General features: G+C 38.1%; 1 protein-coding gene across 1 annotated transcript; it reads left to right on the top strand.

Annotated features, from left to right (window-relative positions):
- The first annotated feature begins 1,938 nt into the window (after positions 1 to 1,938).
- Positions 1,939 to 8,617, top strand: LOC148130381 (vitelline membrane outer layer protein 1-like). The gene is made up of 3 exons (XM_087967674.1): positions 1,939 to 2,150; positions 2,771 to 2,865; positions 8,078 to 8,617. The coding sequence occupies exons 1-3, from the start codon at positions 1,980 to 1,982 to the stop codon at positions 8,364 to 8,366; spliced, it is 555 nt and encodes a 184-aa protein (XP_087823800.1). The 5' UTR covers positions 1,939 to 1,979; the 3' UTR covers positions 8,367 to 8,617.
- Positions 8,618 to 14,932: the final 6,315 nt, after the last annotated feature.

The raw sequence follows: 14,932 nt of genomic DNA, 5'->3' as shown, positions 1-14,932 counted from the left end.
GCAAACACAATCATGTTTTTTTTTAATTTCCTGGCTCCATCCAGTGAAGTATACAGAAGGTGCTCAGGTTTCATGACCCTGCCCCTTTTTCTTGTCCAGTCCTCCATTTAAAGTCTTTCCCATCCTGGCTCTCGGAAAATTAACTGCAGGAAGACGGTAAGTATAGCTGCAGAGAGCAGTCAAAGGAGACCAGGGGCGATTGAGTCAGAATTACATCCATCTAGTTGTTTGGAAGAGAAGAAAATACGGGTGGTTCTAGTGGAATATGGATAACTGTTCTTGCTCTAAATATTAGTGTGAACACAAAAGCGAGAGATGCCTTTCACATTTCAGAAAGAGGGAGAGACTAAGAACTTAATGCAAAGAAAAAGTAAAAGCAAAAAGGGAGAGACTAAGAACAAAGAAAAAGACAAGGCTAAAGGGTCTATGGAATGTGAAAGAGAAAAGCTACAGAGTAAGAAAGGATAAAAGCAGCATTAAGGGAGCAAGAGACAATCTTTATGTGCATGTGCGAATTTGGAATGTTGAAAACATTTAACAGGCACACTTGCAAAATGACTGGCTTGGCAATCTGCCCTATGTACAAAGTCGGACAAGACCAATCCGAATAAAACCCACATGTCAGAAAGTAAACTGGCCTTCTAGAAGTTATAGGCATTTTCATAGAGTCCAAAAGCAGGATTTACTCAGTTAAAAGGGCCAGGCAAAGTACTTATTTATTTATTTTTACTCATTCTATTCAGGAGCTGATTCCTCATTTTTTTTCCAACTGTCTTGGCAGGAAACTTGAGGTGAGAGGGACTGTTTCAAAATCATCCAGTGATTATATATTTACTACTTTTGGGGGTTATTTATTGTGGTGTTTAGTATGAATACTATATTTTGTAATATGTTACCTGTCATATGCTAATGTTATATATAAATTCCCTCCTTCATGACCAGCCTGCTTTCATCTCTCATTCCAAAGTTAGATTCTGTTTGTTTCTAAAAGTCAGATATCAAAGTTAGATCATTTGTCTAATTACATCTTTTTGTTACTTTTAGTGTCTGAAATTTCCAGTATAGGCAACGTGGAGGAGATAAACAGAAAGGATGGAATGCATTTTGGCTTGCAACAAATTGTACAAATTATGGAAATAATACAAATTGTTTCTTGGCATAGCTTTCTCAGTCTCAGCTCAGCAACTCAGACTGATTTTGTAGGAATTAAAATTTCTGTGAGATTAAGAAAATTATGTATTTGAGTTTATTGTTCTGGTTTCTTGCTATAACCCAGAAACCCTCTAAGTTGCTAATTGTGAAGATTCGGTTAAGACAGCAGGCTGTTGACTGACTGGTGCTCTAGTCAGGGGTGAGTTTCTACTGGTTCTGTCCACCTCTGTAGAACCGGTAGCTCTGAAGAGCAGCAGATATAGAACCGGTTCTATGTCTGCTTATGTTTTTGCCCACCCGCCCACCTGGGCTCTTACCTGACCTTTATTTGCTGATTTTTTCAACTTCAGCTGCCGTGCGAGGCACAGCTGCAGTTAAAAAAGCAGGAAAAAAGGGCTTTTTGAAAGGCTGCTTTTCTGCATGCAGCATGCTGATGACGATTTACAGGCGCATGCTGGCAGCGTGCAGGGAAGCACATCGTAAATCACCGAACCTCGTAAATGACCGAACTGGTAGTTAACCTTGTTGGATCCCACCCCTGGCCCTAGTCATATCTTAGGTAGAAAGCCAACTAGGTTGGTCCCGCTATCTCAGCTCTAGGAATAAGGAGGCAGCGAGAAACCATTTCTAAAATCTTTTCAAGAAAACTGCAAGATCAAATCCAGGCACTTCCCTGGAATTCAGGGTGATGCAAAGACACAAAACAAAAGAATTGAAAAGCATGATTTCATGAGGGTGGTATTGCAGATAGTTTATGACTGATTTCCGGTTTCTAGGACGTTGCAATATCTGAAGACTTTTCTGTTTCAAAAAGCAGAGTGGTTTCCATGGATCTCTCTGCCAGCACCACTCTTCTCTTGACTATCTCCTGCTGCATGTGGAATACCGAATCACGAACGTTTTCTTCCGTGCTCAGTGTGCCAAATGGGGGTACCTGGGGTGAATGGGGTCCAGCTTCATTTTGCTCTTATGGCTATGCTTATGGCTTCTCCCTGAAGGTAAAAGTTTACTTTTCTGATGCTCCTTTACTTCTAAATATTCTCTTGCAATTAGTCCTTCAGCTTATCTGCCAAGAAATGCAGTCTAGAAGCAATTGTGTTGATGCTTTGTACTTTTGATTCTATAATTAAAGGAATGCATTGAGTTTGGAGTGGAATATTGTGCAGCAGATCTAATCTTCATCCAATTCATTGTCTAATAAAGTAAAGGTAAAGGTTCCCCTCGCACATGCATGCTAGTTGTTTCCGGCTCTAGTGGGCAGAGATCATCTCTGTTTTGAAGCCGAAGAGCCAGCACTGTCCGAAGACGTCTCCGTGGTCATGTGGCCAACATGACTAAATGCTGAAGGCGCATGGAACACTGTTACCTTCCCACCAAAGTGGTCCCTATTTTTCTACTTGCATTTTTATGTGCCTTTGAACTTTGTCTAACACTTAATATTAATTATTATTATTAACTTATTATTAATAATAAAATTATTGTTAATACTTATTAATTATTATTATTAACATTGTCTAATACTTAAGGGTAAATGTTGGCATTTGTGAGAATTGAAATCTGAAGGACAGCAAGAAGAAAAAGGCTGATCTAGAACTTTAACAAGGTCATATTTTCTTAGGTGGAAGAACGCCAAGTGCTAGGAGACAATACAGCTCTGAATGGAATCCGTTTGTACTGTAATGATAGCACAGTAGTTGAGTCTAGAGTTGGACCGTGAGTAGCTGATTTTCTTATTATATTTCATTTTGTTGTCATGAAGACTGGGGAAGGAGATCACCTCTCTGAATGAACTGCTGATGCTTTTCATTTATTTATTTATTTATTTATTTATTTATTTATTTATTTACTATTTATTTATTTGATTTGTCAATCGCTTACAAGATAACAGGTATAAGTATAAACATAGTTTTGAATACATGAGATGGATACGTATAAGAAAAACAAACAATCAATAGGACAGGGACAGTAGGCACAATTGATGCGCTTATGCACGCCCCCTACAGGCCTCTTAGGAAAGGGGTGAGGTCAATAGTAGACAGTCTAAGGTTAAATTTTTTGGGGTTTGGGGAAGAAACCACAGAGTCAGGTAGAGTATTCCAGACATTGACCACTCTGTTGCTGAAGTCGTATTTTCTGCAATCAAGTTTGGTGCGGTTAACCTTGAGTTTGTATCTATTGTGTGCTCTTGTATTGTTATGGCTGAAGCAGAAGTATTCATTTGCAGGTAGGACATTGCAATGTATGATTTTATATACTATATTTAGATCGGACCGAAGGTGGCATAGTTCTAGTTTTTCTAACAGATAACAGATAATCAGAGTTGGAAGGGATCTTGTAGGTCATCTAGTCCAACCCCCCGCCCAAGCGGGAGACCCTACACCATTTCTGACAAATGGCAGTCCAATCTCTTCTTGAAAGTCTCAAGCGATGGTGCTCCCACAACTTCCAAGGGTAAGCTGTTCCATTGGTTGATTGTTCTCACTGTCAGAAAGTTTCTCCTTATTTCCAGGTTAAATCTCTCCTTGTTCAGTTTCCATCCATTATTCCTTGTATGACCTTCCAGGTGCCTTGGAATATAGCTTGACCCCCCTCCTCTCTCTGGCAACCCCTCAAATATTGGAATACTGCTATCAACTCTGGCAGCCCCTCTCTCTGGCAGCCCCTCAAATATTGGAATATTGCTATCAAGTCCTTCTCTTCACTAGACTAGCCATGCCCAGTTCCTGCAACCGTTCGTTGTATGTTTTAGTCTCCAGTCCCCTAATCATCCTGGTTGCTCTTTTCTGTACTTTTTCTAGAGTCTCAACATCTTTTTTATAATGTGGTGACCAAAACTCGATGCAGTACTCTAGGTGTGGTCTTACTAAGGCTTTATAGAGTGATATTATTACTTCCCTTTATCTTGACTGTATCCCTCTGTTAATACTAATTAGGATTGCATTCACTTTTTTGGCTGCTGCTGCACACTGCTGGCTCATATTTAGCTGGTTGTCCACTAAGACTCCAAGATCCCTCTCACAGCTACTGCTATTGAGCCTGGTTTCACCCAGTCTATATGTGTACTTTTGTTTTTTCTTGCCTAAGTGTAGGACTTTACTTTTCTCTACATTGAATTTCATTTTGTTAGATACAGCCCAGTGTTCTTAGTCTATCAAGATCCATCTGGATCTTGAGCCTATCTTCTTGGGTGTTAGCTATTCCTGCCAGCTTAGTATCATCTGCAAATTTGATAAGTTCCCCTTCTATTCTCTCATCTAAGTCATTAATGAAGATATTGAAGAGTACTGGGCCCAAGACTGAACCTTGTGGCACCCCACTGCTTACTTCCCTCCATGTAGACTTAGACCCATTAAGGACTACTCATTGAGTACGGTTTGCCAGCCAATTGCGAGTCCATCTAGTGGTGGTGCTATCTATTCCACTTTTTTCTAGCTTACTAAGAAGTAGGTTGTGGTCTACTTTGTCAAATGCTTTGCTGAAATCTAAATATATTATGCCCACAGTATTTTGCTGGTCTACTAATTTAGTCACTGTGTTGAAGAATGAAATAAGATTGGTTTGGCATGATCTGTTTTTAACAAACCTGTGCTGACTGCTAGTTATTACTTTACTTGTTTCTAGATGTTGGCAGATCTGTTTTTTTATTATCTTTTCCAGTATCTTCCCAGGTATTGATGTTAGGCTGATTGGTCTAGAATTTCCTGGGTCTGTTTTTTTTTTTCCTTTTCTGAAGATGGGAACCACATCAGCTCTTTTCCAGTCCTCTGGTAGTTCCCCGGTGCTTCAGGATTTTTGAAAGATATAGTGCAGTGGTTCTGAGATGACCTCTGCCAGCTCCTTTAAAACTCTGGGATGTAATCCATCAGGCCCCAGTGATCTGTTTTCATCAAGATTAGACAGGTGTTATCTTACTATATTTTTGCTTATTTTAACTTTTATTTCTGGTCTGTCTTTTACACTTATGTTTTTGGTGGGTTGAGCTATAGTTTCTTTTTGCGTGAAGATGGATGCAAAGAATGAGTTAAGATCTAGACGTTCAAATCTGGTGGCATAAGGTATTCTGCAATGAGTAGAGGAGCAGAGAACTCTTCTTGTGAAATATTTCTGGACTTTCTCAACTGTGCTAATATCAGATACATGATATGGGTTCCAGACTGATGAGCTGTATTCAAGTATAGGTCTAGCAAATATTTTGTATGCTCTAATTAGTAGTGTGTTATTACCAGAGAAGAAGCTACGTAGGATTAGGTTAACAACTCTTAATGCCTTTTTGGCTATGTAGTTACAGTGGGCTCTAGCATTTAGATCATTAGAGATGAATACTCCAAGATCCTTGGCAGAGTTTGGATCATCAACAAGGTCTTGACTATTCAGCTTGTATTTTATTTTCTGATTTTTTTTTGCCAATATGTAAGACAGAGCATTTATTTGTTGAGATTTGAAGTTGCCATTTGATTGACCATTCTGATACATAGTCAAGGTCTTTTTGGAGGGTAATATTGAGGTCTGTGGTGTTGTATAGCTTTACATCATCAGCAAAGAGAACACAGTTGCTCTTAATATGATCACAGAGGTCATTTACGTAGAGTATGAAGAGAGTTGGTTCTAAAACACTGCCTTGGGGGACACCACTGTTGACAGGTACAGAATTTGATAGGACGCTCCCAATTTTGACCATTGGTTGTCTGTTTGACAGGAATGCTTCTATCCAGTTATGTAGGTGTCCAGAGGTACCATAAGATTTTAGTTTTAGTAGTAGTTTGTCGTGTACCACTGAATCAAAGGCTTTACAGAAGTCTATGTAGATTGTGTCTATTGCTTTGCCCTGATCGAGTTGTATAGTCCATATGTTTTTGCAGTGTAAGAGTTGCAGATTACATGATAGTTTTTTTCTGAAACCAAATTGTTTATTAGAGAGTCGGTTGTTTGTCTCTAAGTGCAGGATGATGGATTGGTTAATAATTGATTCCATGACTTTACAGGTGACGCAGCATAAAGAGATTGGTCTGTAATTTTCAACTAGGCTGGGGTCTCTTTTGTATTCTCTTTTGTATTCTTTTGTATTCCTTTTATTTTTATTTTTATTTATTTTTATTTATACTCTTTTGTATTCCTGAGTTGTGCAGTGGTGTAACTAATAGTTTGTGGGCCATAGTAAGTGTATCTCTTTTGCTCCCTTACATTGTTCTTCCCAGCATGCATTTACTCCAACAAGACTCGTTGTGGACTTTAGTCTCCCTCATACTTCTCCATTGTGCACTTCATGAATCTATTTGCCTTCCCTATAACTCTCTTTGTGAGGAGACAAAGACTGCAGTGTTGTGTTACATGTGCAAATGCTGTTAATGAAGAACAGGAGGTGGTTGCTATGGATGTCATATACTCGAATCCTCGACACAGCTCTTCAAAATCAAATTCCAGGATATTCTGTCACTATACTAATTATTGTTGGTGTAGTAAAGAATGATGAAAGGACTGATGCAGTGGCCTAGAGGTGGAACGCTGACCTCACAATCAAAAGGCTGTAAGTTTGATCCCAGGTAGAGGCAGATATTTCTCTCTATAGGCACAATGAGAATATATCTACTAAATAAATATCCACTTTGGTGTCAGGAAGGGCATCCAGCCAGTAAACACTCTGCTAGGTCCATTCAGTTGCCGAGATTCTACCCCGCAAGGGATTATGGGGTTGTTAAACAAAGATAATGATTAAAGAATGATGAACATGTTATGCCGGTTCTGAGGTATGGTTGTGAAAATATAGACAAGAGACCAGAGGGTGCCTTTAAGCTTAAGTGTTCATTCAGGTGAACAACGATGGGCTCTTTAAAAGAAAAGAAAACCCGAGTAACACTAAATGCTGGTTTTATACTTTTTGTAACATACATAACCCACCCAACAAAGCTGGCACACAAGGGATAAAAATGTCACCCAGAAAGGCTGGTACTCAATAGATAACTAGGCTGGTACATGATAGATACACTAAAACAAAATTAACTAGAGATATTCTTGATACTTCTTGTAGTTTGGGGTGGTTTCTTAAGGACACTGGGTGTTCTTGGGTGTCTCAGCACATTGTGTGTTCCCCTGATGACTTTCCATGACTTAAGAAATCTGTAGGGATAATCTGCATGTACCCACCTTCTAGGCTTTCTCGAGATTCCTGGTCAACAGTAACTATATATCATTTGCAATACCTTTTATCTATTTATCAGATGATTTAATTAGATCAATTGCAAATGAAGGTATCAGCAGTCAAAATGCCCCAAATCTGGATTAGGGCAGCATTGGACATATGAGATGTTCTTTCAACTTTTTTTTATTGCACAATCCTTTCTCCCCAAATAAAACATGGGAAAGGGCCACATGGCAGCCAGAAGAAGAACTCTGTTTTCCTGTGGAACACCATGTTTAAAGTAACAAGGAAAACTGAGATAGAACTCAGACTTCCAATGAGAAGATGAGGCACTGAATTTCCACAGGGGACTTGCAAGCTGAATAATGACTCACTTCTTCATTAGTAGGTAATTCATTCATTCAAGAATAATAGAAGGAAAAAAGCAGGGGAAATGGTGCTTAGAATAGTGCAAGACGATTTGCAATAGGAGAAGCCTCTGCTATAATGGAGTTTGAACATGACATGAATTAGGAGAAGTCTTGGGGAACAGATCAAGGGAAGAACCCTAGAGGTTTATGCCATCTGCCAAAAGACCCCTTTCCTCCATTTTTTCCCCTACGTTAGCACCAAAGAATTAGGTTTACTATCAAATTTTGAACCAGAATTATGTAACAAAAGCAAAAACTAGATATTTGCTTGATTCTTAGCTCAAGAGTTTAGCCATTGTGCCTGAATCTCTTGGACTGATGACAAGTGTTTAATTTAGACACTGAAGAGATGGTTATGTATCATTGTCTTTTTTGGCAGGTGGGGAACCTGGACCAGAAAAAGACTCTGCCCTGGAGGTTATCTGATTACTTTTGCCCTGAGAGTGGAACCACATCAAAAAATACTTGATGATACAGCAGTAAACAACATTGGGTTCAAATGCAGTCGTGGTGCCAACCTGATAGGCTTTGGCACTAACTGGGGTAAATTTGGCCCCTGGAGCGATCGCTGCTCAATTGGCATATGTGGGATGAAAACAAGGGTGGAGGATGCACAGGGCATTAGTGATGACACAGCACTCAATGATGTGGCTTTTTACTGCTGTTAATGGTTGATACATGTTTCCTCACCTATAAATATACTTTTGCTATACATTCTCAAAGACTGTTAATTATAATGAAAATAGTACCTTGACAACAAATGGTGTGTTTGTGCATAATGTGGTACTACAAGGTAACCGTACCCTCTGGTGATACCTCTTGAAACAGTCCAGATTGGAGATACATAAGGGAGGTAGCAGAAACCTCAAGCATTGCAAATGATTGACTGTCTTCCCTCTCATCATTTTGATCCAAATCACAGCACCAAGCTATGCAAATAAAAATAATGTTGCATCAAAAAAAATAATGTTGCATCTTCAAAGACATTTCTTTCTTTCAATAAGCTTCTGCAATTTCAACTGAATGGTGGGCAATGAAAGATTCATATTCTTTGAAGACATCTGGTTGTTAGTACTCTGAAGGTACAGTTGCCTTTTGAAAACACCTTTGGGACAGTCATGACCTGGATGACAGAGAATTACCATAAACATTTATCTACCCAGGTCTGTTTTAGTTGGGATATCAGGACCTTTGCTGCATCTTGTTACCACTGTACCAAACTGATTCAATTCTTCATTATATAAATTAAAACCATGTTTTGTTCTATGATAGGACACCTTTCTAGCTAGATCAGTTCTTGGGTGGCAAGAAGAGTGTAGCTGAATCTTCATTTAAAATGTTGACAGCATCTTTTCTTCCATTTTGGTTTTGAAATGATCAAGGTGGTGAGAAAGGGATAAGATTTAACTGGCATCCTCAAAAGTCACAGTTCAACAGGGCATCTCTAAATGTATATGCAACTTTGTCCATGGCAAATTTATGGGGCTAATTTCTATTTCCAATGCCAGGCTAAGAGAAACAAGGAGAAACCTGGGAATAGACAGAGCAATGGCTCAGATGTTGTCATTTAAATTTATCAGGTTGGAAATCATGGTATTCCAATGTTATCACTCCTTTTCCTCCCAGATTGATATATTTGGATTTCATTATTTTACAAGCTGATTAGAGTCAACATTTCTGAATTTTTAAAGAGAAGATCCAGGAGAGTGAAATTTTTACATAGATTTAATTTATCCCATTATATCAGTTCTTTTTCTCCCATTTTGCATTCTGCCTTAAGCCCCAGAAAGATATGTGAAGCAGACCACTATGGTTTAAAATCTATGCTTTAAGACATAATGGAAATTAACCCAGAGAACCCAACTTATTTGACGAAGGGTTGTAAATGAAGCCCTGGCTAAAGACCCTCTGTGAATACGCCTAGTATTGGTCAAAAGTGAGTTTTGTGACTAAGAGGCTGTACATTAGTGAGGTAGAACAGTCTGGTCCTACTCTTCTATCTCATTAATGTTAATTTCCCCCCTTAAATTAAACATCCCCTTGATTTCTCTTTACCTTATACAGTGAAATTTTGGTCCTCATTGGTAAATTGTTGTGGAAGATACACTGAATACTAAAAGCAATGACCAACCAGAAATCCATGTGACTTACCATATGACCTCCAATTTCTGTTGGGAGAAATAGCGAATCACAAGACAGTCAACATCAGGAAGTCCTTCCTTAAATTCCCCTTAAATTTTTGACAAGTTTTAAATGTCAAGTCTTTTTCATCTCTTCTAAGTGATAGCTAAGTGATAAGATGCAACCAATCCTTGTTGTTCTAAAAGCCAATCCCAATCATTTGACATATTTTAAGATTCTGAATCAATTGTCATAGTCCATTCTTTCCCCTTCCGTTTCCATGTAACCGTACCCTCTTGCGTTTTAATTTTACATAGAAAAGAGCAAGTAGAATGACTGGGGAGTTACTGAAGCTCCCACACAAGGAAGGCCTAAATCATGTGGTGATTTTTACTTTAAGTCAAAGGAGTGGGATCCAAGAACACAACAGAAAAGTATATGATATCAGCTTTTCTTCCACTATAACAAGTCAACCATTGAAACTAAATGCAGGTTTTTGTAGATGTGGTTGTGGCTGACAATTTAGATGATTTTGAAAAAGACTAGCTACTACTGCTGCATACTAACTCTTGAACTGCCACAAGCCGGCCTTAATTTTTTTCTTGGGTACAGCCACTCATGCTTTGATTACCATTAGGTTGATTTTTTTTAAAAGCAAAAAACTAAAAAATGTAACAAAAGATTTTTATGAGGTCCCTCATATGTTGTCAATTTTTTAGTATTTATTAAGCAGTGTAAGTTATGAGGATTTTTCTAGGTTATCATAATAAAATATATTATAAATGGTACCATTTCAAGTTTAAGGACGTTCTTTTTTTAGTTGTTTCCTCTATCTAATCTAAGCCATATTCTTTTCTACTGCCTGTGAGGGGAATGGCTACAACTAATAGTTAACTGTCACATAGATGACATTTGATAGTCTTCCTCTCTATTTAAATTGTTGAAGGCAACAGCACAGAAACCTAGAGGTTGAAGAGATATCACAGCACATCTACATTTCCTGCTTGGATAAATGGTTTTGGACAGGTGGCTATCTAGCCTAGGTTTTGAAGACCTCCAATGAGAGAGAACTCACCACATTCTGAATCAACCTGTTCCACTGGCTGATAACTCTTTCCATTAGGAAATGTCTCCTAATTAATTGGAGAACCATATCTCTTTCTGACTTTGGCCACTTAATGAGAAGGAAGGATTCACTGGAGAAGAGCCTAAACGATTGAGAGCAATAGAAGAAGGGGATGGCAGAGAATGAGGTGGCTGGATGGAAAGCAGTCGGCATGAGCTTAATTAGACTCCAGACGATGGTAGAGGACAGGAAGACCTGGAGGAATGTTGTCCATAAGGTCACGATTTGACTACAATCCCACCATGGTCAGGTGTTTTGTGCAATCTAGATTGTCACAAATCTTTCCTATCAATTTAAGGTTAGGAAATACGGAGGCAAGATTCAGCATGCCTCTTCTTTCTTCATATTTGTTTTCTTTTTTCTCTTCTTTCTTTCTTTCTTTCTTTCTTTCTTTTTGGCAGATATCTGAAGAACACTAAGAGGCTCAACCAAAGTTCAGAAAGAACAAAAGCTGTTTATTTATGGGTTGGCATATTCATTTATTTGCATTCTGCTTTGTTTTATTATGTTGGTGAGGACTTTAAGTAGCTAATAAAATTTGAAGTGTACAATAGAGTATGCACTGATTTGTAAATGTAGTACTAAAACCAATCAACTATTAAAAGACCAAGAAACTTTACAATGAGATGCCTGCATTTCATAACTGTGTCCCCAATCCTGGAGATTCTCTCTCCCTCTATTGCCAGAAACTGAGGTCCCACAGATTTGATTAGCAGCTAAACAAATTGCCAAAAATGTCCCTTAGATAGACAAAGGTTTTAGGGTTAACAATGAACTCAGTATTAAGTCTGAAATCTAAGTGGCCAATCAGTGAATATTTTCTTTCACTAATCTCTATCACTTGAACCAGGTTATAGGCCTGTTGCTGTATTGAGCAACAAATGTAATTTCCACTACTTGATGATACGGCTGCTAAAACTTAACGAGTTTAAAAACAATTGAAAAGCCTTGGACTGGGTCAAGATCAGAAGTCATAATCCCACTTTATGGTCTGTTGATCTGGCCATTCCAAGAATATTACATTTAGTTCTGAGCACTCCATTTTTGTAAGAATATTGATGAACTGAATGTACAGAAGAAAGCAATTATGATGTTAACGGACTTCAGGGAAATAGGCATGAGAAATGGTTGGACTCACCGAGTATGTTTAATTTACAAAAAATAAAACTATGGGACAACATAATAGCTTCTCTCAAGTATTTGAAGGGATGAAATGCAGAAAAGGGGGAAGGCTTATGGGTTTCATTCTGTTAAGCCTGGATTCCCCAACGTGTGTTAAGGAAAACAAACTAAACAGAATGTACAGCGAAGTCAGATAGGAAGACAGGTAAATGTGTGAGATAAGTTTTCATACACTTTATCTGACAAACCATGATTCATCATTTTATTATCTTTACCCAAAAAAGTTAGGGTAAAACAATGTTATCCCTAACACATTCTACAAGAGGAAATAAGAAATAATGAGTTTAAATTATGAAGATATTCCTAATGGCAAATGAAACAGCAATGGACCACGTTGCCTGTGGTTGGCTGTAGGACTCTTTCACTGAAGGATTTAAAAAGATATTGGGTGGCCATCTGTCCTGGGTACTACAGTCACCCAGGCAGGGGATTGAATTAGATTGCCCTTCTCAATTTGTAGATAGCCATGCTACCCTTGAATAAGGTTTATTCAAGGCTTATGTTCCAAGGTCCATTTGTTAGCACTAGGAGAGAACTAGTGAGGATTCTGATTTGGCTGCTCAGTTAACATGGGGTATATTTACAACCTACATCACACTGTTGTTGCTGTTCCTAATTAATTAATTCATGGTTGTTACACCGTTATATATCATAATTCACTTAGGAGCCTCTGGAGAGTGCCTCAACATGTTATCCTAGGCTCTTCATATAAACACATCGGTCTCAAGATGTTCATGTTTAAATGTCAGCAGCAACATTTTAAACTGGGCTTACAAACAAATTATAAGCAATGGCATAATAAGGACAGATAATCTAAATCTTGTTCCATAGTCTTAGGCTGTTTATTTTGAAACCATTTCTGTGATTTGGGAGCAACTTTTGGCAATTCCAGTTACAACTACTGAAAATCCATAGTTACTATCATTTTGAGGATAAAAATATATGAAAAGTACAACATAATGGAAGAAAAAAGAAAAAAGAAAGAGGGACGAGAAGGAAAACTGGTCACTCCAATGTTTTAAAAAACACCCCTGACCAACCCATATAACTGGAAATATTGCAGAAGGAGCACCTTTTTGAATTTGGCGGGTGGAGGGATTGTTTGGTATCTGCTGTCAAATTTTTTTTTGATAAAAATTGACATTTGAGTCTGGAGAATAAGGAGAGGATAGCTTAGTGGAGCCCCTAGGAGTTTATGACCTAAGGTTGGTACACCAATGATTGTATTTTGATCTAAAATAAATGCAGAAAGACAAAATGCATGAAATAGATCCAGGAGGATTGGTTTGCACATTCACTACTCTTGTTGACTGAATTAGTTTCCAAACAAATAGAAAAAATATAAAGCTATAGAAGCAGAATGCTTTTGTTTTTCTACATCATAAAGAAAATACTTTTCGGGGACGGAGCTGACGTCACAGAAACACGGTGTGAATTCACAGAGCTCCGTTAATTTCTGCTGAATTCTGCCTGCCAGGAGGCCCTAAAGGGACAAAGCCACCTTGAAGTGGTGGCGAAGATAGAGGGGACACTCTTTCGATCACAAGGAGCTTATATCCTTTCCCTTCCTATCCCTTGTTAACAAAATAACAGCACACCCTCCTGGACCCACCTACTTTGCACTCTCCTCACTTGCCATCAAAATGTTTTTGTGATGGTCTACTCTCCATTGCTGGGCTGTTTTCTGCAGAAGTCGATGCAATCCAAACACAATCATTCTTGGAACGAGACATTAGGACATGTTCCCTTCAGGTCATAAGTTACACTGTATATGGCAGATTGACTAAAAGTGATTAGAAAAGGTTTCCAGGACATTGTTATTTCACCGTGATATAGTTCAGCAGTTCGTTCTGACATTTGATTTTTAGAAATCATTTCAGAGGTTAGTTTCATCAATGTTTAAAAAGCATATGTTGAGCAGTTAGCTTCAGCATTTGTTTTAGATTCACCTTAATAATCCATATTTCAAAACTTAAAAGACAGTAAACATAGAATCAGTAGAATTTCTTGGTTAACTCTTCTGGAGAAAAAGACCCCACATAGATATATTGTTACAGAAATGGTTGAACTGTGTGTATGTATGTACATATGTATATGTATGTAAAATAAAAATGTGTACATTTTGAAAATTAAGAATATAATGGCCTAAGGGAGTTTGAAAAAGTTTTGAAAATGTACAAGTTTTCCAGGGCAAAAATCTTTTCTAGAAAAACAAAAAAAAATTCCACACAGTCACAGTTGTTGAGTCTGCTGCATCTCTGCAGCTGTTATTGGAATAACAATGCAATAACGTGATTAGCATGGACACATGGTTAATAATTTTGTCTTCCCTCAATATCACACACACAATATTGTGTGTGTTACTAAATGTATTAAAAAGAAAGAAATATATTCTTTCTAATGGCTGGATAGCTACATGGTGGTAACCCATAAAATGATTGGTTGGAATTAGCACTAGGTAAACTTCTGTTGTGCTGCACAAACTATGGCTTACTGCAGAAGTAAGCAATTCATGCCCCCCTCCCCATTATTTGTGAAATTCCCAAGTCTCTTCTGACGGTAATTATTAAAAATTAGCATGTTGATTTTCTGTCATTTCAAGAAAGGAAATATATACAATCTCTCTGTGTGATCACATTAGGCACAATTTAGTGAGTGAAATTAATAGTCTGAGTTCTAACAATATACCAAAAACAATAAACATCTAGAAGAGACAACAAAATATCTCTAGGTTCTCTTTCACAAATAGTGGCCCCAATCCTATTTCCTCCTCCTCCTCCTCCTCCTCCTCCTCCTCCTCCTCCT

Source organism: Notechis scutatus, chromosome 5 (genome assembly GCF_049901735.1).
Source record: "Notechis scutatus isolate UNSWTSFEM ecotype Mainland chromosome 5, rNotScu1.2, whole genome shotgun sequence".
NCBI classification, from domain to species: domain Eukaryota; kingdom Metazoa; phylum Chordata; class Lepidosauria; order Squamata; family Elapidae; genus Notechis; species Notechis scutatus.
Note: the sequence above shows the minus strand (reverse complement) of the source record. Positions and strands in the feature narration are given on the sequence as shown.

Coding starts and splice junctions, on each gene's coding strand:
- LOC148130381 (XM_087967674.1), top strand. CDS start 1,980: ATGGATCTCTCTGCCAGCACCACTCTTCTCTTGACTATCTCCTGCTGC. Junction 2,151..2,770: donor CTTATGGCTTCTCCCTGAAG/GTAAAAGTTTAC, acceptor ATATTTTCTTAG/GTGGAAGAACGCCAAGTGCT. Junction 2,866..8,077: donor GTTGAGTCTAGAGTTGGACC/GTGAGTAGCTGA, acceptor CTTTTTTGGCAG/GTGGGGAACCTGGACCAGAA.